This window comes from Ailuropoda melanoleuca, chromosome 11 (assembly GCF_002007445.2).
Source record: "Ailuropoda melanoleuca isolate Jingjing chromosome 11, ASM200744v2, whole genome shotgun sequence".
Taxonomy (NCBI): Eukaryota; Metazoa; Chordata; class Mammalia; order Carnivora; family Ursidae; genus Ailuropoda; species Ailuropoda melanoleuca.
Window position 1 is genome coordinate 40,812,316 of NC_048228.1, and position 27,012 is coordinate 40,839,327.

The 27,012-nt window shown below is 39.4% G+C and overlaps 1 protein-coding gene and 1 long non-coding RNA gene across 9 annotated transcripts; one reads left to right on the forward strand and one right to left on the reverse strand.

The window, feature by feature from the left end:
- Positions 1–1,805: 1,805 nt before the first annotated feature.
- Positions 1,806–25,334, reverse strand: NUDT9 (nudix hydrolase 9). Of its 8 annotated transcripts, none has more exons than XM_034671552.1 (10): positions 25,195–25,334; positions 25,038–25,089; positions 20,406–20,645; positions 17,670–17,765; positions 15,184–15,270; positions 12,770–12,820; positions 11,102–11,213; positions 9,400–9,546; positions 3,895–3,979; positions 1,806–2,617 (listed from the first exon to the last, which is right to left on the reverse strand). In XM_034671552.1, exons 3-10 carry the CDS (start codon positions 20,600–20,602, stop codon positions 2,439–2,441), a joined length of 954 nt encoding a protein of 317 aa, XP_034527443.1. In that variant the 5' UTR covers positions 20,603–20,645; positions 25,038–25,089; positions 25,195–25,334; the 3' UTR covers positions 1,806–2,438. The 8 variants fall into 8 exon arrangements, 7 of the variants coding, with proteins under 7 accessions (XP_034527443.1, XP_034527440.1, XP_034527439.1 ...); XR_004628797.1 differs by lacking the exons at positions 1,806–2,617; positions 3,895–3,979; positions 25,038–25,089; positions 25,195–25,334 and adding exons at positions 4,205–6,604; positions 6,820–6,950; positions 7,191–7,276; positions 24,581–24,989; XM_034671549.1 differs by lacking the exon at positions 25,038–25,089 and having other exon boundaries at positions 25,195–25,331.
- LOC117804409 lies at positions 24,835–25,589 on the forward strand. Its single transcript, XR_004628798.1, has 2 exons — positions 24,835–24,973; positions 25,227–25,589. It is a non-coding gene; the product is annotated as an uncharacterized LOC117804409 (long non-coding RNA).
- Positions 25,590–27,012: the final 1,423 nt, after the last annotated feature.

Below are 27,012 nucleotides of genomic sequence, written 5' to 3' on the forward strand. Positions count from 1 at the left end.
TTCCGTTTGAGCCTGAAATGCTTCCAAAAGCTTAAGAACACCTGCCAGCAAGACAAATATTGGTTGCTGCCACTTATCCTTAAGATATTACCAAATAAACTGTCTCCAGGCCAAAATTTCAATTTCAACAATGCTAGCTAAATCACATGTGGCCCTTAAGTCATAAACTCTAACTGTATCACTATGGATAATGGGGGTACTCAAGTCATATGTAATCTTCCAAACTGCATGCTTAAAGTATCAAATCATAAAAGTCCCATTACCCCAGTAAGGAATACGATACAGAACAGGTTTAGGAAAAAGGCAGACCAGGATTCAAATCCCAGCTCTGTCCCTTTCTGAATTAACCTTAGGACAATCTTTCTAAATATCATTTTCATCAGTGAAATGGAAATAATACCACCTAACTTCGTAGGATTGTTGTTGAGGACTGAGCGATATAATGTAGATACTCATAAATGATACGTACCATAAATGGTACGTTATTACTATTTTGCTAAATATCTCATTTAGACGCTAGTATTCCAAGAGTATTCCTTATACCTAAAATATAAGAAAAGCAAACATGGAGGTAATATCACCTAGTAATATAGGAGCAGATGTTCTTCCAGAAATGTCTTAAACTAAAATTTCAATCTGGTTTTTCTTATTATAGATGATGCTGGATATTTAAAACACTTATCAGAAGATTATCTACTTTTATCTATATAGTTTTGTAATTCTACATACTTTGTATAATATGTTCAGAAAAACTCCAAAATGCCATGAAGAATTTATTATCTACAGACCATGTGCTTTAGTCATTCTTTAAATAAAAATGTTGTATTACCTAGTATCTAATGTCAATGTAAATGCTTCAACACTATTAGACATAAGTAAATGTTGACATTAAGGGAATTGATCAAACCTTCTCAAGGGCTTTAGTAAACAGCTTCAATTTAACAAATTCTATTCGGTGCCAGGAAAAAGCAATCTCTTCCTGACAAACAGTCAAAGTAGAACCCAACTCTTGCGTTCAGAGAAAAGGTCATCCTACCTACCACCGCAGGAGCTGGTCATCCCGGTCAGCACAAGTCCCTTATTACCTACCCAGAGACCAGGATTTTATGGATTTTAGAAAATTAATACCATATTTAAACCTCATAACTCTTCCAGAAGGGTCTGAAACAACATCCTGAAATCAAACATTCTAATGTTTCTCAGCAAAACTTACAGTCACACGAAAGGGAAAAAAGCAGTTCAGGTTTACCGTCAAAGTAGTTTTGACACTAAATTGGGGTAAAAAACCCTTTTGATTTACTTTAAGCCCAAGTTCTGTCCTCAAGCTACAGCGTAAACCTAATACCTTTTTCAAATATGTGAAGAAAAGGAAACAACTATGTCTCTAGCCCCTAAACCTCCTTTTCTTCAGATGCTCCGTCTGTAGTCCAGCTGGAATGAAGAAGGAATTAGGATGGTCCCTACTTTAGGTTGACAGGCGCAAATACCATGGGTGGATATCTTATAGCCATAATGTGATACAACTACCCACTCAGACAAGTATTCTTTTCCTTCCTCTTCCCTGCTTCCAGGAGCACCTAGAACATCAACAGCTCTTTCCTTTCCTCTGGGAATTGTATTGTTAACAGTGGGCATCTCAAAAACCTATCCAAATCCTTCATGTTCCCATCCAAAAACAAAAACAAAAAACTCTCTCAAAGACCTCCCTCTGTCTCTCTCATTTCAATTCCTTTCTGAACATCTATTTTTAAATTCACTTATGATACATGTAGTTACAGTAGAGTGAAATAAACACATCAATTTACTAATTTCCTAAACGTATCTTTTAATTCAGAATTTTTGAAAAGTGAGAACGTGAGCTCTTGTTCTTGATCTTTATTGACTAAAAGAGTGACTGAAATTTCCTCAAAACACTGATGACTCTAAAGTCAAGAATACATAAGGTTTCTATTTTGAAATTAGCTTCAGCAAGATCACATAAAACAAAATATGAAGCAAATAATTTAAAGATAAATTAGATGGCAGGAACATCCTTCAGACACCAGAAGATCAACAGAAAAAGAAAAGAACTGACAAATAAGAACCAGATGGAAAACAGAAGCTTTCCATAAATTTATCTGACCATAAATTTATCTTTATTCGGATTATGATTTTTCAAAGAGCATCAGTTATTTAGATTTGGTTTAAGCTATACTTAAATAGAATACATACAAAATATGATTGTTTGTATTTGATTGGAAAGCAGAAAATTCTGTTACATTTCACCATATTTACTAATTTTATTCTGATGCGAACCTTCTAAATGCAAATAGCTTTGAAAGTGAATAAAATAATTTCCAAGTGATCGACCCTGCCCTCTTGTAGGATGAGCTCTGTGATACCGCCTTCTTGTCAGCACGCGCCCCTCTGCTGGCCTGTGGCTGCCACAGCGACTCCGGCTACAACCCGCGGCACTCAGTTTCAGAGTCCTCACTCCAGTGTGCATCTCGCTTCTCGGCCACGAGTTTGATGAAGTGAGAGTGACTGGCATAAAGCTGGAGTTGATCACTGATGTCCACCCATTTCACTTTTCCAGCATCATCTCCAGCTTCTAGGGTAAGGTTATCCATTATCTCACCTGTTACCAAAGAAAAACATCACCAAGAAAAAGTAATTCATTTATCTATTTATTTTTCAAGATAATCCTGTAGCTTCAAGTATTCTTACTAATAAACAATCTTAAATCATCATTGTGTTAGGTGGCCCAGTCAATTAAAAACCAGAATGTTCCTTGGGGCACCTGGGTGGCTCAGTTAAGCGTCTGCTTCGGCTCAGGGCGTGATCCCGGAGTCCTGGGATCAAGCCCCGCATCAGGCTCCCTGCTCTGCTGGGAGCCTGATTCTTCCTCTCCCACTCCCCCTGCTTGTGTTCCCTCTCTCTCTGCCTGTCTCTCCCTCTGTCAAATAAATAAATAAAATCTTTAAAAAAAAGAAAACTAGAATGTTCCAAATTTTCCAAATGCCCAAATTTTAACCAAGTTCCTAAATTTTTTTTAAAAAGATTTTATTTATTATTTATTTGAGAGAGAGAGCACTAGTGGAGGGGAAGGGCAGAGGGACAAGCAGACTCCGCACTAAGTGCGGAGCCCAACATGGGGCTTGATCCCAGGACCCTGAAATCATGACCTCAACTGAAGTCAGACACTTAACTGAGCCACCCAGGCACCCCCCAAGTTCCTAAATTTTAAGTAGAGGCACCAAAAAGAAAGCTTTTCTCTTTAAAAATAAGAATATTGGCCTTAAAAAAAAAGTTCATATTAAATAAGTATGAAAACTTAAGTCAAAATAAATTCTAGGGGCACTTGGGTGGCTCAGTTGGTTAAGCGTCTGCCTTCAGCTCAGATTAGGATCCCAGATTATGATCCTTGGATTGAGCCCCACGTTGGGCTCCCTGATCAATGGGAAGCCTGCTTCTCCCTCTCCCACTTCCTGCCGCTCCCCCTGCTTGTGCTCTCTCCCTCTCCCTGTCAAGTAAATAAATAAAATCTTTAAAAAATAAAAAAAATAAATTCTAGAGGGATTAGAGACTTAAATGTAAAAAAAAAAAATTATTGGCAACTCATTTTACATTTTTAAGGTAAGTGGACCTTTCTAAGCATGACTCCAAACAAGAAACCATAAATGAAAATATTTATAATTATATTTACAAATAAATATATGTATTAAACTAATTATAATTATCAAAAATTAAAAGTAATGCTCTCAATCACTGTTGGGAATGTAAATGGCATATTTCCGTAAGACAATTTGGCAATGCTATCAAGAGCTTTGAAAAAGCAAATTGTTTTTGATGAGCATTCATTCCACAAATAAGTGCCTCTTATCCAGTCGGTTTAATACACGTAAGTCAGTTTACCTGTTTCATCATGGTAGTTCACAGCTTCTGTCTCCATCCATGCATTATCAGTGTTTCGAGGATCATCAACATATCCCTTATATATCTGTTTTTAAAAGCAGGCAGAAAAAAAAAAAAGTGCAGAATGAAACACAAATGGGCAGAGCAGAGGCATGTTACCTTCATTAGAATCAGAAATGTAAATATCCTGTTGCAAAGCAGTGTGCATATAATTAACATTGCTTAACTGTACATTAAAAATAGTTAAAATGGTAAATTATACGTTATGTATTTTTTATCACAGTAAGAAAAAAGTGCCAAGCTCAAATTGTCAGGAGGCAATAATTAAGCATTTATTTAGGATCAAAGAACTGCAATTCAGGGTACACAGATTTGGGTAGCAACCCAGTGCAAGGTCAGGGGTGTTTATTTTTTTATTTTTATTATTATTATCATTATTATTTTTTTTTTACGAGTTTAGAACTCAAACCTTTATTTGAGCTGTAAAGTGGGGAAGAAAATGATTAGTCATCACGTACATGATGCAACAGGACTAGTTCTTAGCAACACAGAAGTACTTGACACAGGTGCAACTTCACACCCATACACCCGAACCGAATATATTTCCCATACAGGCATGACGAATACTCTTTAAATAACCAGGACAGCAATTTCATCGGACCCAAGTCACCGACCAAAAACCGGACTATACCAACAAATTTTTAAACATTCAAAAAGAGACCAGAAGACAGAAATCCCAGAGGCAGCTTAAGTATCAAGGAGTTTAAATTTTCAGTGAAATTTAAGGGGAATACGCACAGGACTAAAAGCCACTGGTATTACTACTTGACCATGTCATAGATGCATCTCAGAAATAATCATCATAAACGGCCTCTCAGATCTTTCTCTGAATTTTTAAAAACAGACCACACCTAGTATAGGCCTCCTAGCCCCTTCCCATTTTGCTTATTCCCCAAACTGATTTTGACTGATAGTTGCCCCGCCAAGTACTGGATCAATTTAAACAGCACAAACATTCAAATTAAAGCTGCAATCGATTAACTCTAACCTTTGCAAGGTACATGGATTGTTTGCTATGAGTATTACAGTTACAGGGACCACAAAAGGTTACTTTGTTACAAGAACTAAGGTAACAGCAACAATTTTTACTGCAGGTAATACAGACCACGAAGAGGAGAGATTTGTTTATAAAACAAAGTTCCTTTTAAAAGTCACTGCGTTTTCACTTTGCTCAGAATTTTCCATCACAAAATCTCAGTAAATAGAAACGTTACAAACCCGCAAGATCTTGTCCATCTGAATCTCAAGGGCACACCAAAATTTTAAATTTACTTGTAAGTACTTTAAGAACTCACAACTGGGGAGTTTAAAGCCTAAGACTTCAGCTCCCCAACAATGACTGCACACCTCACTAAAGCCACTGCAGCAGTGAGGGAAGCCGGGAAGGCTGTTACTCAGCAGATCTGCATTTCCATACCCTTCTCACTCCTAGTTACTGCTTCTCCGTCTTCCCCACCTTGTCGCAAAGCAAAACAATTTTGCCTCTTTCCCGGCATTCAGCAGATCTCTAAAGGATTTTTTAGTTTCAAAGCCATTTTTGTGCTTCCAAGTCAACTTAGCTAGCATTAACTAGTATTTTCTTTGCCCTGTTGTCTATCACATTCCCCAGAGCTCTACCTGACCTTTTTGCCAGTGAATTCCTTTCAACCCCACATTCCCTGCCACCCCCACCCTTGGCAGCATATACCTAACCAACCCAACCCTCTCCCTTTCTTCACCCCCACCCCTCCCAGTACCAATGTCAAGGTGTGCCCCACCTCCACCCCTCACGGTCCTCCCATTTGAAGATTACTTTGAAAATAAACCAAAATTCACATTAAAAAGATACACAGAAGAATCAAAGATCACTAGTAGTACCCCAACTATTCCCTTCGCTTCGTGATCTGCAATGCAACCGGAATGCCCAAACTAGACCTGCCATTTCTAACAGCCACAACTGACTTGTACCCAAGACTGTAGCATAACACAATGACCCCACCCCCCAACTTGCCAGTATGCTTCATTTAAGCATTGCCTAAGGCATTTCAAATGTGAACACTTTCCCAAAATACAGGTTAAGACAATCACACTGAACTCCAACCAATGCACAGGGAGGCAGGCAGGCAGCGGGCAGACGGGTGGGAGGGTCCCTGGGCTCCATCTGCAAGATTCATCTACAAGGCATCCCTCTGCGTTGTGGCATGTTAGAATGTTCTACAGCTTCAAGAATCTTCTCGAAGCAACGTTCGTAGCCCAGAACCAGTTATGACTGGAGGCTCAATTTAGAAGATGCAGCATCTGAAAACCTCCACCCCAGAAAAGGAGGGTGCCTGCTGGCATTCACGTGCCTGGAGGTCGGTGCTCCTGGATCGAACAATCGAAGCACACATCTGTGGATGGCCCGATGCACCTGCTTTGGACTTAATGACTGCCCCCATATAAGCTCATCTGAAAACCTTAAAAGGCCTCCTGAATACAGGACTTCTTGAGCAAGGCCTGGAAACCGGACACTGGAGAACTTCCACCTCCTAAGCCTCTGGAAATTCCATCTGCAGACAGCAATTTAGGCAGGCTCTCTCCTTCAGGATCTCCCCTCCTGCACTGCTATGACTCACACTGGACAGGGGGCTCCATTTCTCCTGGGTGCCATCTGATCACCACAATGAACACTCTAGTAACAAACCAGGGTCCATAAGGCATTTTGTAGCTTTGACCTGGAGCCCTTGCAGCAGGCCCACCTGAGGAACATGTTCGATCCCCACCCTCTCCGCAGGCAAGCAACACCACCCCACCCCACCCAGTCTCAGCAGGGAGGGCCTGTCCTCCTTTACGGATTACCAACAGAACCGGACTTCTCAGGGCCTTCGGCAGCTTTCCCAGGCTTACCGGGTTACCAGAAGCAATGTTTTAAGCGGATGGATAACCTCGAGAAAGTTAAGAGGAGGAGGAGGGGCAGAGTGAGATCACAGAAGTTAGCACGGAACCTAGAGGAAAAGTCCAAAGGGGAGCACTGCCACCTGGAAAATAAAGTGGGGGTCAATTTTGTCCACAGACGCAAGAACACCCTGCCTCAGCAGCCCCAGCCTGTGAGCCATCAGGCGCCACGCCACTAACCGCTTAGATGGCACCTTTCCTCCTCAATCACTCCGGAGACCACCCTCATCTCCAACAAGGGCTATGGCCTCACACCCAGGCCCGGGTTCCACCAGGCTGGGCATGGCCTGGACCCTGTCCCAGGCCGAACCAAAATTACATACCACCCTGGACCAGAGCTGTCAGCCCCGTGAAGCTGAGTTCAGTTTCCACAAGGCCAGGCCTCATCCCCATGTGGGGTCGCAACCCTCTGAAAAAAAAAGGGGGCTGTTGGCATTGACAAGTTCAAAGTCTGCCCTCCTGGCCCACCTGCGGCCTGCACCCGACTGCCTTCCTTCCTGATCATTCTCTTGGCATCGACTGCCCAATTCCACTTCCTCTCCAGCAAAGGTGCTGAGATCCCATCTCCTCTCACTTCTATCTGCCTTCCTCCCCCCACACAAACCAGGGCACTGGGGCTCACTGGGGCCACACAGAGGCAGCGCCTTCCTAAAGGTCAAGTTCCCCTTCAGAAGGCAGCCACCGCCTGGCCTGAACGGCTGTCCTCCCCTGGGTCCCTGCGGGAACTGTCAACAAAACTCTCCCCACCATAGTTCCCCCAAGATCTAGCTTCCTCTTTAACCTTCCTTGTCCTTGTACCCCAGCCCCCTCGAGTTTCATCTAACTCTGTCATCTCCTCCATCTGTCCCCTGAGGCCCTAAACTGGCCACTTCCTCCCCACCACTAAGCCCCAGCCGGCAGCCCTCCCTGTCGCTAACTCCTCTATTTTTATTATTTTTTAAAGATTTTACTTATTTATTTTGACAGAGAGAGAGAGAGAGAGAGCACAAGCAGGGGGAGGGGCAGAGGGAGGAGAAGCAGACTCCCCGCTGAGCAGAGAGCCTCACCCGGGGCTTGATCCCAAAATGGCTCATAACCTGAGCCAAAGGCAGATGCTTAATGACAGTGCCACCCAGTTGCCCCAAGTCAGGGTTTTTTAAAGATAGAAAGACAATGCCTGTAAAAGTTGTTTACAAGGAATTTTGACTGGCGTTGGTACAGAAAACCGATCGTGGCTGAATATAATTGGTTGCTAAGGCTATCACTAAGCAAGTCTGTTCTTTATCGAGTTGCAGGTGTTTGTGTAGAGTCTTTGGAGTATTTGGGGTTTGGCCCAGTTTAAAAGTTCAGGGCTCCACCTGGTGAGGAACTGCATAAGGCCCACCTCCCTAAAGGCCTCTTAGCTCCATTTTAAAACCCCTTGACATAACTGACTCCATTATTTCACCTTTCGTAAAAGAAATGTAAATATCATACAACCTTTCATATAGCATTCCATATGCTTCTTTTAAATTTCCCAGGAAACAATATTGTCCAGAACCATCTGAGTCAGCTTTAAAATTCACAAAACCCTCAGGGCGCCAGGGTGATTCAGTTGGTTAAGCATCTGACTCTTTGTTTCAGCTCAGGTCATGATCTCAGGGTTGTGGGATTGAGCCCTCCGCAGAGCCTGCTTAAGATTCTCTCTCCTCCTCTACCCCTTCTCCCGCCCCATTCCCCCTCATGCGAAAATAAAAAATTCACAAAACCCTCCACTCCACAGACTTTAATTTCATAATTTGGGAATAGTCACATTTGGGCCATGTGACTTTTTTAAAGGCTCTCTAAATATTTTTCTGTTTAGTAATTTCTGTAATTATAGTTTCAGACATACAAAGATTCTCTTAAAGAGATCTACAAATAAATTTAGTAAAGACTAATATTTAAGCTATTAATACACGAAAAGATTTGGATCTAGCCATCTAACACAAATGTGACCAAAAACCTAAACATAAATAAATAAGAAATCCTAATTCTAGAAAGAAAACAAAACAAATGGAACAAAAGCCAGCATAAAAGACAAGAAACTCTGTCCTTTTTCTTATCACCAATACACATATTCCTTATAAGGGGATTTTTTTAAATCACAAAGGGTACGTAGACAAAACAGACATAAGATTCAAATGGTTATCAACCAGAAAAACTCTGAGTAACATGATTTAAAATGTAAATGTCCTTTCAAAGGGCTAAATTCACGTAAAAATTTTTTTAGGTTTTCTGATGGATGGGTGAGCTGAGGGTCACATTAGCTCACATCTAGTCCAAAGAAAAATTCAGAGGAAAAAAATGTATTCTAATATAACTGACATAAAGCTGGGCTAGAAAACTTTAAGTAGAACTCTGTTTACAGTGAAGACCTACTACAATTTAAGTTGTCTTTATGAATATGTATTTCAAATACACAGGTTAATTCACTTTATTCAGAGAATAATCTACCAGATTTCCAGGTGAACTTTTAAATAATTTTCACTAATCCATGGGGGTAAATCCTTCAGAGGAAAAACCACTTCTTACCACTAGATGTTCCTGGCTGAAGAGTTTGTGCAACTGTTCCTCTAATTCTCTCTTTTCCACCCCGGATTTCTGTAAGGAGTTGAGAGCTTCTTCACCAAACTCTCTTTTAAGTGTAGCACTAATCTTCTCTCCTGGATCCACCATCCCCTAAGAGTCACATTTTTGTTTAAGAAAATAAAAAGCAGTAAGCTTTAACTCATGCAACAAATATTTACTGGGTGATACAGTAGACATTTATTGTTCTACCTGCCCATAATCATGATCCCCATTCTCCTGTGGTATGTTCTTCTGTAAACCATCTGATTCTAGCAGAAGCAGCCAATCAGGGTATCTCATGTATCAGACCACAGAACTGGTCCAAGGTTAGCCTATGGTAAACTGAGCCAATCAGACTCCTTTCCTGGTACCTTCCAAACTCCAGCTAAGGAAGGAAGGCCTGGAGGTAAGAAAGAATACAGCAAGCTAATACCTCCCCATTGTTCATTCCAATCCATTTCTATCCTACAAGGAAAAAATCATTCTTGCAGACAGCAGTGTATGTATAGTCATCCTCTTATCAAACTATCTCCATTTCACAATATGGCATAAAATATAAAACCCTCTGTTGCTAAAAAATTTTTAAAAATTAAAAAAACAACAACAACAACAACAATCCTTTGTTGGGGGCACCTGACTGGCTCAGTCGGTTAAGCATCTGCCTTCAGGGGCGCCTGGGTGGCACAGTGGTTAAGCGTCTGCCTTTGGCTCAGGGCGTGATCCTGACGTTGTGGAATCGAGCCCCACATCAGGCTCCTCCGCTGTGAGCCTGCTTCTTCCTCTCCCGCTCCCCCTGCTTCTGTTCCCTCTCTCACTGGCTGTCTGTCTCTATCTCTGTCAAATAAATAAATAAAATCTTAAAAAAAAAAAAAGCATCTGCCTTCAGCTCAGGTCATGATCCCAGGGTCCTGGGACTGAGCCCTGAGTCAGGCTCCCTGCTCAGCGGGGAGTCTGCTTCTCCCTCTGCCCCTGTCTCTCTTGCTCTTTCTCTCTAATAAATAAAATCTTTAAAAATGAAACAAAACAAAAAAAGCTCTGTTGCACAAACACCCATTTTAAAATGCCACTTCCAATATACACTGACATGAATGCAAAAAAAGTACACTATTTCTGATGATATTATGGAAATTTTTTAAATTACAAAGAACAGTAAGTAATAAAAGTTATCTTTTCTTATGTCTAAAGTTATCAGAATTCAACAAAACAGTGCTAACAGTTTTACTCTGGACTTGGAGTAGAGGTTGAATTCTCAAACGGGATCCAACATTTATGAATACCTAATTTATGTCAGGTGCTTTATGCTATCGTTAGTAATACTATGAAGTAGATAACAATTACCTTTATTTTAAAGAGAAGGGTCTGAACTCCAAATACTCAGCTCAAAGTGGAAAGGCCAAGATACAAGCCTATGTCTAACTCCAAAGTCCATGTTCTTTTCTAAGGGTTTTATAATTAGACTCAAATTCTAACAACTTTCATGCATTATCTTATACTTGCTACTGACAGTGAGACGTCATTGCAGTGATGAATGACAAAAGAACTACTAATTTAAGTGGGCAGGAATGGAAGATAAATGAAGGATAAGATCCACACAAAATAACCTTGCAGCAAATGAAGCAACTAAGAAGGACTTAAAACATTAATTTGATTTAATTTTAATTCTTACCCCTGGGATTGCCCATTCTCCACAATCTTTCCTTCTTATTGCCACAAACTGTAAGATGTTTTTCCCAGAAATGGGGTGGCTGACTTTATTTCCACTTCTATCCCTTTTCCACCTGTAAAGAGTAATATAAGATCATAAGTGATTGAGAACAAAGAAAAGGACCTGTCTCAAGCTTAAGACAAAGTTATAAAGATGTATTTTTCTTTATAACAAGAGTATATACAAGTTTACCTCAAATCAGCTAGTTTTACCAGAAAAATTATTCTGTAACAGAAACATTCTATATTTATAGCACTGTTACGAACCAAGTCGGATATCTACTTTCCATAAAACATACTGTATTCTCTGTAATAAAAATTCAGAATATAAATAGTTTTTACCACTTAAAGTACTGTCAAAAAAAGAAGTTTAAAAGCCAAACAGAATTTAGAGTTAGGCGTAAACTAAAAAAATAGTCCAAGGACCTTTTATAAGAATCACAAGTAGTGCAGGGGCACCTGGGTGGCTCAGTTGGTTAAGTGTCCACCTCTTGATTTTAGCTCAGGTCATGATCTTAGGGTGATGGGATCAAGCTCCGCACTGGGCCCCGCACTCAGCGCAGAGTTTGCCTGTCCCTCTCCCTCTGCCCACCCCCCCACTCGCTCACTCTCTCAAATGAATAAAATCTTTAAAAAATTCCTTTAAATAAATAAATATCAAGGGGATGGTTCCTTTCAGAATGCACTTCTTCTAACCATATCCTGTTTCCCAAAGATGCTGATACATCTCCCCTTTCCCTTCTATACCCCCCTACAGACACCCCCCACACCCAATTTTAAGAACTGTTCTAATACTATCTTAGGCAAAGATAAAGACTTTGAACTTCCAATACTAAAGCAAAAAACAAAGCCTAGTATCTAATCACTGCTTTGCTTAGATTCAATGAAATAAATGAGTTTTTTAAAAAAGATTTCATTTACTTATTTGAGAGAGACAGATAGTGACAGAGATAGTGAGACAGAGAACAAAATAGGAGGCGAGGAAGAAGCAGGCTCCCGCTGAGCAGGGAGCCTGAGGAACGAGCCTGACATGGGGCTTGATCCCAGGACCCTGAGATCATGACCTGAGCCGAAAGGCAGACACTTAACCAACTAAGCCACCTGGGTGCCCCTAAAACAAAATTTCTTGATATAAGGGAAATAATATATCATTTTAATTAATGAACCTCATTAACATTTCTTAAATATCAATGATATTTCTATATACTATTGATATCCCCCCCACTTCTGATGGCCCACACCTTCCTGTCTCACCAAAGCTAGAAAGAAAATGTTAACACCATTAACTTTGGATCTGATTTTATTCACAATATATTAACACTTGCCATCAAATTTTCATTTTAAAGGATCTAAAGGAATGTCAGATAGTTGTACACACAGAATCTGTAGGAGAGGCACCTGGGAAGAGGAAAATTTAACACTTGCCCTAGCGAGTACCGACAAGAACATTTGTGAAATTCTATACTACACAATGCTGTTCTGAATCATGAAGTACTTGAAAGAAAAGGGAATGGAATCTTTTCTTTAAAAGTGACGAGGTGACTCCTAGGATACTCATTAGTGAAAAACTGGTATAAAAGAGAAAAAGCACAGTATCTAAAGCCAAATACCCCCAATCCAAATTTCAGACCTACAAGATTTAGGCGAGTCACTCAACCTCAGTGAGTCTTCATTTTCAGATCTATAAAATAGAAAAGTTAATACCTACTTTGAGGAGTTTTGTGAGAAACAAAAGGACAAACTAACATCTTACATTCTTCTCTTCCCTCCATTTCCACTGCCACTCATCTATTTAAAGGCATTCATTGGTTAATAGATCCATTACTGAGGTAGCAAAGAGCATCAACCTGACAGCACAGCTGAAAGCTAGACTCTGCCACCTGCGGGCTCTTCCATAGCCTTAGACCATCTCAAAGCCTTCAGGTGTCTCATTTGTATAATGACAGAATTAAGCTCAAAATGTCTATTATGTTGAAACAATGCAACACAATCACCACATACACTCCCATATATTTGGTTCACCAGAGATAAAAATAAGCTAATGAGAAGCTAACTTTCAAGTCTCTAGCTTCCTTTTTCTTCTTGACCCCTTACTAGCATTCCTACTTCAAATGTTTCACACCTTCCTGATTTTAGCCAGTCTCACCAAAACTGGAAAGAAACTGATACTGTCATTAATATTTTTACTTACATTCATTAATAAAAATATATTAACGCTTCCCATTTCATTTAAACCATAAAGCTTCTGAAGGAATTTGAAACTGATAGGTAGGTTGGCAGGCAGATACGATGGTAGATACACAGGGCTGGTAGGTGGGTGGGTGGGTAGATGCATGAAAGATAAATCTGGGGTGCGGTGTGAGGTAAAGATCTCTTTTGGCAGTAGAACTGAAAGGGCAAGTAGGAGAATAAGATGGGACAAATATCGGTACCTCTTCTAGTAACTTGAAAATAAGGAAAATAAGCCGCTTTCCTAGAGTTAAACTATGAAATCATATTTATATCTCAGATCAGAGAAAAAGAAAGTCTCCTGAAAGAATGAAAGGCTCTCAAAATATCAAAACTAAGTAAGTAAAAATATTGAGGGTATTTGCATTATTTAAAGGAGAGTGACAATTACATCTGAGAAGGGAGTTGATAAGTGAAGAAATCCTAAAAATAAAAAAATTAAAAGGATGACAGAGATGACAGAATATTCCAGATGTGTTGGAAAGATGATCCCTATGGAGATGGTCAAGTACATCTAAATACTGGATTCATTTACCTTCTTTATTCGGATTCATGCTCAGCAAGGGGCCTTCTGAATACAATTTGGCCTACCAGAAAGATCTGCCACAGGAAGAGAATGCCTGTCCCCTGTTCTGAAACCTTCGGTGACTCCGGTTCACACTCCTTAACTTTGGCATTTAATATTCTCCACAATAAAACTGCACAAAAATTAGGTAGGTCTGATTACCCACTATTCTTTTTTTTTTTTTTAAAGATTTTATTTATTTATTCGACAGAGATAGAGACAGCCAGCGAGACAGGGAACACAAGCAGGGGGAGTGGGAGAGGAAGAAGCAGGCTCATAGCAGAAGAGCCTGATGTGGGGCTCGATCCCACAGCGCCGGGATCACGCCCTGAGCCGAAGGCAGACGCTTAACCGCTGTGCCACTCAGGCGCTCCTGATTACCACTATTCTCCTACAAAAAATCTGCTTCAACCAAGCCAGTCATTTCACTGGCCCTCAGCACTCAGATATTACTACAAGCCTTTTTCTTAGGCCTCCTGCTGTCCCCCATCCAAGCTTCAAGTTCAGCTCAAGTCCGCCTCCTTAATAATGCCTTTCTTGGGTGCTCTAGTTTACCATCATCATGACCCACATCTAATCTAATTTGCAGGGGGGAGGGGGAACAGGAGGAAAGGGAGAGAGAAGAATTGAAGCAGGCTCCATGCCCAGCACGGAGCCCAATGCCGGGCTCGATCTCACCACCCCAAGATCATGGCCCAAGCCAAAATCAAGGGTCAGACGCTTAAAATACTAAGAGCCACCCAGGTGCCCCTCATCTAATTTTCTAAAGCATCCTTTATTACCCATGTTACCTGACATGTTTTCTTTTTTTTTTTTTTTTTAACCTTGACATGTTTTCTTATTTCACATCCTTCGTCTCACAAATGAAGCCACAGCTCTTCTGTGACAGGGAGCTGAAACTTAGGATTCTTTTATTTTTTTATATCCTCCAAAGCACCTACTCAATTCTGTGAACAAACAGATGTTCAATAAATACTAGGTGAGTTAACTTTGTTCAGATAATGCCTAGCCTACTCATATAACAAAACTACAGCTTTACTCTTATATCAGTATGATTTCACATAAAGTCCCTTTAAAATACAGATTTCCCAAGTATACCTATATATATACACACGTATATATACAACCACACATACATGTATACATTATATATACACAAACATACATACACGTGTGTATATAAACAGTTACAGTCCGTATTTCTCCAATCACTTGGCTTTCTGGTGCTGAAATGTCTTTTTCATTCTTACCTGGTTATGATGGGATCTGCAGCATGATTTGGGCCCCATCGCCCCAAAAGCCCCCGGCCAATCAGTCCTGTCCGTCCTGCAGGATTTCTGGGACAAAAAACGTAAAATCAACTGAATGTGTTCATCTTTTTCAACCGAACTTGATATGGCCCAAAAGAAGGCAGTAAGTACAATAAGAGGGAAATAATATCTCGTCCCAAATCCACTAGCATTATATCTGGCACTAAAATCGCGTGTTTCCCTACACTGTTATTTAACTTTTCTTTTGTGCATGTCGTAAGCTTTGGGCTTGAACCAGGAGGAAGATCTCATTTTCAAAGTTGTTCTCAATATGAGAATTTTTTCCGTTTTCATCTATACTCTTAAATTCAAACCAGAACTTTACTGGACTCTTACAACAGGGCAGATGAATGGTCTGCACCTAATCATCATCTATCCCTGCAACAGTGATGACTTACCATTCTAGACACCCACACTTGTGTTCACTTTCTCACCATTTCTTTTTCTTACTCCCATCTCACACAACCCTTCTCATGAAAATATTTTTGTTACTTTTTTCAAGTTTATTTTTTTAAGCAATCTCTATACCCAAGGTGAGGCTCAAACCCGTAACCATAAGATCAAGAGTCGAATGCTCTTCCAACGGAGCCAGCCAGCCACCCTTATTTTTGTTACTTTTAAAAGTCCATTTATTCTCAATGGGTTCTGCATGCTTATTACCAATAATATATATTTTGTAGCATATGATGAGGTAGTGGTATCAGTCTGGATTTCAAAATTTTAAAGAAAAGAATTTTATAAAAATGCCGACATACTGTTTAACCAAATAGCACAACCCAATGTTAAAAAGTCTGTCAGGTAAACATAGCAACACTCATGCGTAATTTTCTTCCAGTCAATATTCCTTAAATGTTCAACTTTTATTATGTACCAGTAAAATACTGTAACCTACAGCCTTACCTTATTAAGATTTTATCTTCTGTCCTCCCAATACATGAAAGTAAATAAACAAATAGCCAAAATTTTCCATCAGCCGTCTCTTTTTATTCTGATCTTCCCTGTGACTATTATTCAAGCTGAATGAGTTTTGCTATTGTTTTTGTACTAGATTCAGAAATATTTCAGCAAGACTTACAAATAAAGACATCAGTGACAATAATTCTACTTTTCAAATTCATAGGAGAAGCAAGGCAGCCGACAACTATGTTTTATTCCATGTAACCATACACCTCTGAATACAAATGATCAAAACCAATAGTAAGAGAGACAATGTTAGTTTTTAGAGATGAGCAAGCCTCTACCTTGTACATGAGAAACTACGGAAAGGACAGACTATCCTAAAGCCTGAGAAGCAGAGAAAGTTATTTGTAGTGAAAGAGAAGTAAATGAGACATGTAAAAAAAGCCAAAGATGGGTTTGCAATTCTATCCTTTCCTAAAGTTAGCTGCATTTGTGCTCTGGGCTCCTTGAGATGGTCCTATAACCCTGAAGTTCACTTTTGACTCATGCAAGCTGGAGTTGTTTCTATTAGTCAGACTCTTGGCTAAGACAACATGCTATCCTGCCTTTGCTGCCTATCCTTTTACATGGGAACATATCTTTTAATAATTTACCCAGAAAAGAACCCAAGGAATAAGTCAAATGCAAGGAAAGTCCAACTTAAAAAGATTCAATAACATAGAAAAGTGAAGTTATGACCAAAGACTGAATTCAGCAAAACTGAAGAACCAGGTTATGGTGAGAGGAGTACAATCACCGCTTTGTCCTTGAGGAACTTAGAATACAAATCACAACATTTTTCAAGGTAAGAACTATGACTACAAATCTCTGATCTTTATTTGAGGCATGTTAATTTTTACAATTCTTCCTAACTTTTATATTGTCTTGTTAAGGAAAATGGAAATTTTTGGAGTTGTGTATAAAAATCATTTTTAGAAGTACAGAAAGAACTTTGATGTTAAGTTATTGGGTTATTTTTATTTTTACTCTCACATTTGGGTAAATTCTTACCTTAAGACATCAATTTAATAAATTTAATGAACAACTACTGAACGTACAATTTACAATCCTTTTTCTTTCTTTCTTTCTTTTTTTTTTTTTTTAGTAATACCTACATCCAATGTGGGTCTCCAACTCACAACCCCCAAATCTAGAGTCACATGTTCTACTGACTGAGCCAGCCAGGTGCCCCTCCCTTCTCTGTTCATTTACTCAATTAATTATTTCCACCTTCAACGTGGAGTTACAAACAAGTGCATTCAAATCCTGCCTCTGCCACTTATTGTACACGAATTGTTTACATTCTCTCTCCTTATCTGTAAATGGAACTAAAAATACCCAACCACAGGGTTCTTGTAATGTTTTAATTAGATCACATGTATAAATTTTGTACATTGTCTGGCACATACAAGCACTCAATAAATGTTAATTGGGTTTTCTACCCTTTGAAGACCCATTATTGTAAGATATCCACCCCCAGTACCTACCTGGGTCTTCCATTTTCAATCTCATACAAACCATTCTGGCTCTTTCTCTCAACATGCCCATCCTTTTCATTAAACTTGGGAGAGAAGTTACTTTCACTGTAATGAGAATACCAAAGTAAAATAAGAAATAATGGCCCAATACCACCAAGAGCTCACTAATGCCAATCTGTCATTTATAATAAAGTATTCCTGAAACTTAATTTTTTAAGAGTCAGTTTCCATTTACAAATCCATCTTACTCATTCAAAAGTTTCTTAAAAAGTGTTAACCAAAACACCTTATAATACAAGGATATGTATTATAACCCCTCTGGGAAGGACTATGCAGAAAATCTGCAGCTCCTCCTCCATGCTGCAAAAAGTTTACGTTACTGTCAGCAAGGAGGAATTGTCTGTGGGCACATATGGCAATTAGTGGTTCCTATGTGGTCCCCAAAATAAGATCCTTTCTGCTATCTTGATGTTTTTACTGTATCAAAGTAATTTTAATTTCCTCAAATGTACACTAGCTAATATTTTCATCAACGTAAACCCACAAAACAGTGAATTTACCCCAAAACACCATAGTAACTACGACATAGACTAAAACAGACGTTGTATGTTAGAAAAGGCCCAAATCTTGGGGTGCCTGGGTAACGCAGTCGTTAGGCGTCTGCCTTCGGCTCAGGGCGTGATCCCGGCGTTCTGGGATCGAGCCCCACATCGGGCTCCTCCGCTGGGAGCCTGCTTCTTCCTCTCCCACTCCCCCTGCTTGTGTTCCCTCTCTCGCTGGCTGTCTATCTCTGTCAAATAAATAAATAAATAATCTTTAAAAAAAAAAAAAAGAAAAGGCCCAAATCTTGATCTTGATGGTAGTTAGAGCTATATAAACAAAAAATTGTTTTGAGCTATAGAAGCACACGAGAAATGAGCACTCTACTACATTTGTCATTCCTCAATAAAAATATTTTCAAAGGAAATATAAATAAACTACTTTCCTCACCATTATGACATCACTGACATAAATGCATTGACAGTGAATAGGTGTATAGCACTACATTGTTCATAGGCAGTTCTGATGTAAATTTTGGCTTTTTTCTTGCTTTAATTTCAGTAAGTGAGCATAGAAGTATTTGTGCTCAATTTTGGAAATAGTTCCAATTTGAATGATTCAGACATTTTTTCAAGACTTCTAATCAATCTTCCATCTAACACACAAATAAAAAGAATTAAATGGTAAAAATCATGAAATTATAAAACTAGAGACAATGCTTTTGAACTCTAGAAATTCACCTTAGGGGGGAAAAAAGCACAAACCTAATCATAATTGAAATATTAATGTCAGTACTAAAGCTNTAAAGATTTTATTGATTTATTTGACAGAGATAGAGACAGTCAGTGAGAGAGGGAACACAAGCAGGGGGAGTGGGAGAGGAAGAAGCAGGCTCCCAGCAGAAGAGCCTGACGTGGGGCTCGATCCCGGAACGCCGGGATCACGCCCTGAGCCGAGGGCAGACGCTTAACCGCTGTGCCACCCAGGCGCCCCCATAAATTCAATTCTTAAAAAATAAACTGAATGAAAAAATAAGAAAATGTACTCAATCTTCCTCTGTTTACACAATATAGTACCCTTGCCAACACCATTAATTTTAATTGTATATGATATTTATGTAAAATACCCTCAAATGGGGGAAGTAGAATTCACTGAAGCTACTAATTTCTCCACAGCTTAGCTTCATGATTAATTAATAATCCAAGAACTATCACAAAGTTACCAACATATCTTCAGATAAAATAAGAAAACTATAGGTCAAAATCAAGTCACAGCAGTAAGACCATGGTAAAGTTTAACCTAATAAACTAATACTGGATCTAACTAGCAACGTTTTTTACTTACCTGACTAAATAATCCCTTTTATAATAAATTTGCCCATTAAATCAAACTGATAAAATTGATCTAAAACCAGGGTAGTAGTTTAGCAGAGTGGTTAAGAGCATGAATTCTGGAGTCAGATTGAGTTCAAGTCCAAGCTTCACCATCTACTGGCTCTGTGACCATATGTAAAGAATAACCTTTCTGTGCTTCCACTTTTTGTGTGTGTTTTGTTTTTCTATAAAGTAGAAATAACAACCCTGTCTTCCAGAATAGTTATAAGAATAAAATAATGCTTATAAAACACTTAGTACAATATCTAGTTCAAAAAACTCTATCATTATATTCTTTAAAAGGAACATATATATAAAATGTGAACTGATGTACTTCTATGAATTTAGTCAAAGGGCTTTTGCTTGAGTATTTTGTTTTCTTCTCTCTCCTTTATCCATTCGTTTTCTGTTTTTTTCCCACTGTTCTAATTTTATTCTAATTTATAGTAATCTGAAAAAATTCTGAAAAATATTTTCACTACTTTAAATACAAATCTAGCTATGGTGGAAAATAATCACAAAAGATATTCTACTGATAACCTAAATAGAACAAATGGAAATAGATACCACCACCTGCCATTCTATAAAACAACTCCACAGTAAAACAGATTTACTTTTTTGGAAGGATCATCATAAAACTCCCAAAAGAACAAGCAAACATGGATTGTCTATCTTTAGCAAGAATTCAAGCCAATGTGGAAACTGAATTCTGACAGAGTCAAACACTAGATAAAAATAATTTTTCAGTTGTCAAAATGGTAATTTACAAATACAACCATTCTCTTCACCGTCTTATGCCCAGCTACCAGCTAATGCCAGATAATCTGCTCACCTGATCTGAGGATCTGCCCACCGAGGTCCTGCCAAGACAGAGACCGCAGTGTATTCCACAGGATTATAGTCCTGCCACTCAACAAACCAGCCTACTTTCTCATTAGGAACCTGGCTGCGTTGGACTTTTGAACCCGGGTAAGGAGATGTCCGAGCTTTGTTGTGGGAATTCCCTTTGGCGCCATTAGAACTAGACATGATGTTCGAGCTAAGATGAAACCCACAGGATGAAAATGTGTTTCTGGAGAGAAAAAAGAAAAATGTTTCACACAAACACACAAATAAATAAATAAATAAATAAATAAAAGAACCTAACTCAAAGACCCAAAAACATACTTTTCAATTTCAAAATATAAAAGTCTAACATCTATGAGAAAACTATTTTCCAAATATGAACATTTTAAAAATACTGGCAAATCTTATAATTGGAATCTACTCACTGAATTTTAGTTGAGAAAAAGGGACAGAAGTTTACTTTTGTTAGCACAAAAGTTGGGGAAGTTTGTTATGAAAATTCAACCATAAAAACAAATGTAAAAGAAGACTTTTTTTTTATGTGGTCTATCATCTAACACATGTGTAAAATGTATGGCAAAAAATGGCACAAAAGAAGAACAAAAAAATGGAAATATCTGTTGTAAGTTCTTACATTGTACAAGAAGTAATGAAATACTACTGAAAGTCAGGTTATGATAAATATACGAATTCTAAACTGATGACAGCACCCCTGCCCTGCTCTCACAATATTAATGATCAGGCAACCACCAAACTCATTAGGGTGGTGAAATAAGCCAACATCCTGTGCGTCCTGATATCATACTCTGAGAAGTACACAGTGATCATATCTGAGGTATTCCTTACAAATGCATGAACAGAATCGAAAACATGAGGAAATACAGAATAGAACCAGGTCAAGGGAACAGCCTGCAAAATAAACGTGTGTACTCTTTCAACTGGTAACATCATGAAAGACAGAGGAACTCTTTCCGATAGATGCAGACTAAAGAGACACAAAACCTAAATGCAATCAATGATCTTGGATTGGTTCCTGAACCAAAAAAGAAAAAAAAAATGTTTTTTTTCAGGACAAGTGGTAAAATTTGAATGGGGTATATAAATAATTTTATTTTTAAAAAGATTTTATTTATTTACTTGTCAGAGAGAGAGCACAAGCAGGGGGAGCGGCAGGAAGAGGGAGAAGCGGGCTCCCCGCTGAGCAAGAAGCCCGATGTGGGACTTGATCTCAGGACCTCAGGATCATGACCTGAGACTAAGGCAGATGCTTAACTGACTGAGCCACCCAGGCATCCCTATAAATAAGGCCATATACAAAAAGCCCACTTTTTGGTGTGACAGTGAAAGACTGAAAACTTTCTCTCTAAGATCACAAACAAGGGACCCCAAACAGTCCCTTGAAAACAATCCTTGAAAAGAAAAAGTTGGAGATGTCATGCTTCCTAATTTCAAAACTTACTACAAAGCTACAGTAATCCTTACAGTATAATACTGGCATACAGACAGACATACAGACCAATGGGATAGCATGGAGAGTCCACACATAAACCCTTATATAGATGGTCAAATGATTTTTGACAAGGGTGCCAAGACTATTCAACAGGAAAGGACAGTCTTTCCAACAAAGGGGACTGGGAAAATTAGATATCCACTGCAAATGAAGATGGTCCCTCCCTTTATAGCTTATGTAAACACTAATGCAAAATGGATCAAAGACCCAAACATAGACCTAAAACTATAAAACTCTTAGAAGAAAACATACAGGGAAAATTTCATGTCACTAAACTTGGCAGGGATTTCCTGGATATAACCAAAAGCACAGGCAACAAAGAAAAATAGATAAATTGGACTACATCAAAATTAAAAACTTCGGGGCATCAATAAGCAGTCACCCAGGGTTCCCAGCATTATAGAAATTAAGAGTAACTAGGGAGCCTGAGTAGCTCAGTCAGTTAAGCGTCAGACTCTTGACACCCAGGGTTCCCAGCATTATAGAAATTAAGAGTAACTAGGGAGCCTGGGTAGCTCAGTCAGTTAAGCGTCAGACTCTTGATTTCAGGTCATGATCTCAGGGTCCTGGGATGGCGCCCCTTCTCCGGCTCTGTACTCAAGAGGGGAATCTGCTTGAAGATTTCTCTTTTTCCCTCTCCTTCTGCCCCTCCCACCATTCACACATACTCTCTAAACTAAATCTAAAATAAATATATCTTAAAAAAAAAAAAAAGAGTAACTGGCAAGCAATTTTACATTGTTCTAGTGGCATCTATCAAAAATAGTATTCGTAACTTCCAAAGAACATAGTTTGGCTTTTTTTTTATCTTTAACTCAGAATTTTTTAAATTTTTTAAAATTTTACTTTAATTGGAATTTGGTTGACACACAATGTTATGTTATAAAAAGCACAGATGTTTATTCCTTACCTCCCCAAATCCCACTGAAAAGAGATAAAGATGTACAAAAGGCAACAAAAGCCACAGAAGGAGAGAGACTAGAACACCACCATTGAGTAAGAGATTGTAACTAATTTCAAGAAGAATGTAGATGGACTCATACTGACCTACAAACCAAAATACAACAAATTATATTTGAGAATATACACCAAAAGGTGGGTGAGAGATGCCATTCCTATAAGAGGTGACCTGAGAGGTTTCAAGCTTGAAATAGTGGGCCCAGTTGTCCTAAGTAGGCAGTGGGGCAATAACCATGGAGATCAGTTGTCCGCCTTCCTCAAATAAAAAGTTAGCATTACTTAAGTTTTCCCCTGGGATTAAAGCCAAAAAGTTAAAATGAAAGACCAGAACCTCTATTGTGAATATTGGTATTAGAGAATACAGCAGCAATTTAGGCTTAATACCACCACAGTTCACACTAGGAAATAAAATTAATGCAGCTATGCTCAGCAGAGAATTTGCTACACTAGCGTAAAGCCTGGAAGAAAGGGGGAAAGGGGCTACCTGCTCACACACACTCAACTGAAACCTTCCAGTTTATGTGCCCTGGTATATGAGGCAAATGTTCTATCAGCCCTCCCATTTAGAGAAAACAATGTTTATCACTTACATTAATCAAAATATAAATGGATAACCGCAGTCCACCAGATGTTTGAGAAGAAACAGAAGGTAAAAGAACTGAAAAGTAACAGAACCACTGACCCATAACAGATAATTCATGAAACAGAAGATAATTTTTTATTTAAATTATCATTTTTACAGATTCAAGAGTTTTTATATCCATAAAATAAGAAAAGACTGCTATTAAGAAGAGCAGTTAGAGAAAAAAAGTTCTTGTCAAAACTGACAATTTAACAGAAGAGATGACGCAATGGACTGAAGTCTGAATTAGTAATCTGGAAGATAAATCTGAGTAAAATCTCTAATACTGTACAAAAAGACAAATGAATGTCAAATGAAAGAAAAAGAGAAGCAAGAGGTTCAATCCAGAAGATCCAAGAGCTATCACAAGAGTTGGGGGGGGGCTAAAAAAAAAAAAAAGGACAGGACAAAAATGGGGAGGAGGCAAACAGAAAATTTCCTTTTGCCCAAGTAAACATGACATGCCAAACAAGAATTTTTTAAAAACCACTCCTAGAGACATAAAACTCGTTCGTTACTCTATGCCTAGCACAGTATCTAGGACATCGTGTTTACTGAACAATGAATTAAGAGGAAAAAAACCAGAGGATAAAAGTAGGAGGCAGTATGAGATACCATAAATAAATCCCTAAATTTATCCAGGAGTAAAGAGGTAGATGATAAATACATTGTCTACACTTAAAAGTAGACGTGGTGGGGAGGAATGACGACTTATACTTTTCATTTTACACCACTTATACTGTTCACATCTTTAAACTAATTGCATGTATTAATTTTTATCATAATGTTTTAAGTATCAACCAGGGGGGAAAAATGGCACGGGACACCACCACATCCAAACAAGTGCTATTTAAACTCTCGGAAGACAATAATATCGGTGACTGATGGAGGATAGCAAATTTCAGTATCAGAGATCAAGAAAGATTACTACCACCAGCCTTTCTGAAAACGCGAATACGGCTATAAAAACCCGGGATGCAAGCAAAGCCCATAGAACCCGCAGGACCCGACGCTGGCTCCACCCACAACCCAAGGACTCAGAAGCAGGCAGCAATACGAGAGGAAATACCTGCATGCCGGAATGCTGCAACAGCCTGAGGACTGGACAGTCACAGAGGCCAAGGCCACAGAGAGGGACACTGTGGCTAAAGTCTTTCCCAGGATGCGTTCGGCCATCAGCTGCCCACCGGCCGCTTCGCGGAGCGAGGTCACGCTTAACGGGGGCCACAGCCTCGGTCCTCCCCGCAGCCCCAGGTATCTAGCGGGCACTAGGACCGGGCCTCCCTCCCGTTCCGGGGAAGGAGTATCTACGTCTTTCACAGAAACACACAAGACCGGGACCTCTCCCCAAGTAATCCCCAGCTTGCCCCAGTGAGACGAAGGGAACCAGATCTGCTAACGACGCGGACGCTACCAGCGCCTAATGCCGAGGAACAACGACCCGGACCCCATGACTTCACAAGTCCGTAACAGCACTTTACAGCCGCGCCGTAAAGCAAAAACAGCGCCGGCTTCGCAGCACTCACCTTTTGCGACCTCCCAGTATGCGCACGCGTACTTGGGGTGGAGTAATGGGAACTGTATCGAGAAAGTGCCAGAACAAGGAGAAAATGAAAGGGGGTGGGAAGCTGGAAGGGGGGAAATGGGGAAAGAAAGAAAAGGGATTGAGAGAACGTTGTTTACCTGTTTTTATTTTTGTTTTTGTTCATTGGCAGGAAGGAGTTACAGGCAGCTCATGAAGTGAACAGCGGGCGTCCCTAATCCTATCTGAATGAGTGGTTGCAGGAAAAGGAGATACTTTAGAGATCTGCCGTCCGCTTAAGGCTTTTCTCTTCCTCTTTTACCAAGTTGTTCACTGCAGCTGCTAAATTTGACAAAGCTTTGCCGGATGTGGCCTTGGCAAACCAGCTCTGAGCCGGATGCGCAGCTTGGAGCAGGAATACAGGGCAACACCCAAAACAAACAAGGGTCAAAAATTAGCCAAACCGCCACACTGAAGATTGGTAATTCAGACTGTAGAAAACAGTACTGTTATTAAAATGTGTCTGCTTTTTAAAAAATAAATTTCTGGATTTGGCTTCCTCTGGTCAGATAAATTTTGCCCTCATTGTTGACAGCCATTAAACTGTAAATATAATTAGGCAAGCTCTGTTTAAAATGTTCAGCTCCTTTGAAGTGTGCTGACAAATTAGTCATTAGGAAGAAGAGAAGTAACAGTGAGCCACAAAATGTTTGACCAGGAACGGGAGAGAGAAATCTCATAGGGATTTCCTCAAGCTCTAGTTTTCTTTTTTTTTTTTTTAAGATTTTATTTATTTATTTGACAGAGATAGAGACAGCCAGTGAGAGAGGGAGCACAAGCAGGGGGAGTGGGAGAGGAAGAAGCAGGCTCCTAGCGGAGGAGCATGTTGTGGGGCTCAATCCCAGAACGCTGGGATCACGCCCTGAGCCAAAGGCAGATGCTTAAGAACTGCACCACCCAGGCGCCCCTCAAGCTCTAGTTTTCTAGTTCAACATTCCTTAAGGAGAGAATGGAGTAGACTTAAAGAACTACACAACTATACTAACAAAACCAACTCCTTGATACTAGAACTATACCACAATTAGCTCAGACAGTGGGTCTCTGGGGTTCCACCCTTTGGGGACATCTACCAGAGTTTGCTAGAATATAGTAAGCATGTGCCGTAACCCACTCTTGGGCAGAACCAAAGTGGCATCTCAAATATTTGCTGTTTTATAGTACCATACATTTATCCACATCCTGAATTAAATGGATATCATTAGAACTTACATAGAATTGAGGGCTTTTGTTTTTTATTTAATTTTTTTATTTAGTAACTACATGCCAACTTTAAGGGCTTCTTCCAATAGTTGGTGAGACGGGCAAAAGATGCTGAATAATGAATGTTTTTCAATAGGAAACCAATGTATGTGATTACCAGAACTGATTTTACATATACTAAAGAGTGATTAATAATTCCAACTGTTTCGCTCTTGTTCTATTCATTTCATCATATAACAAGTATTTATGGATTACTTACTATTTACCAAGCACTACCCTAAGTGCCAGGAGTAAAGTTGTGAACAAGACAGACAAGGGCCTGGTCTCATGAAACTTACTTTCTAGGGGAGGTAAATGAACTATAAATAACCAAACTAGGAATTGCATATTAGGAAAAGTGCTATGAAGGAAGTAGACAATTTGCTGCATAAAAGAATAATTGAAACTGGAATAACTATATCACAGGAGAAGAGTGCCAGCAAAGACTTGTGTGAGGACATCACTCTTGAGAAATACTAAAGGATGTGAAGCTGCCAGCTGCTGGAAAAGTTGGGGAAAGAACATTCCAAGCAAAGAGGACTGTTAAGTGCAAAATCCGTAAGGTAGAAAAGAGCTTGGCCATAATCAGGGAACACAAAGTTCAATGCACTAAAGCATAGTAGTAAACCAGAAAGTGTGATCTGCAGTGAAGGCAGAGAGGTGGCCAGTATGATAGACAC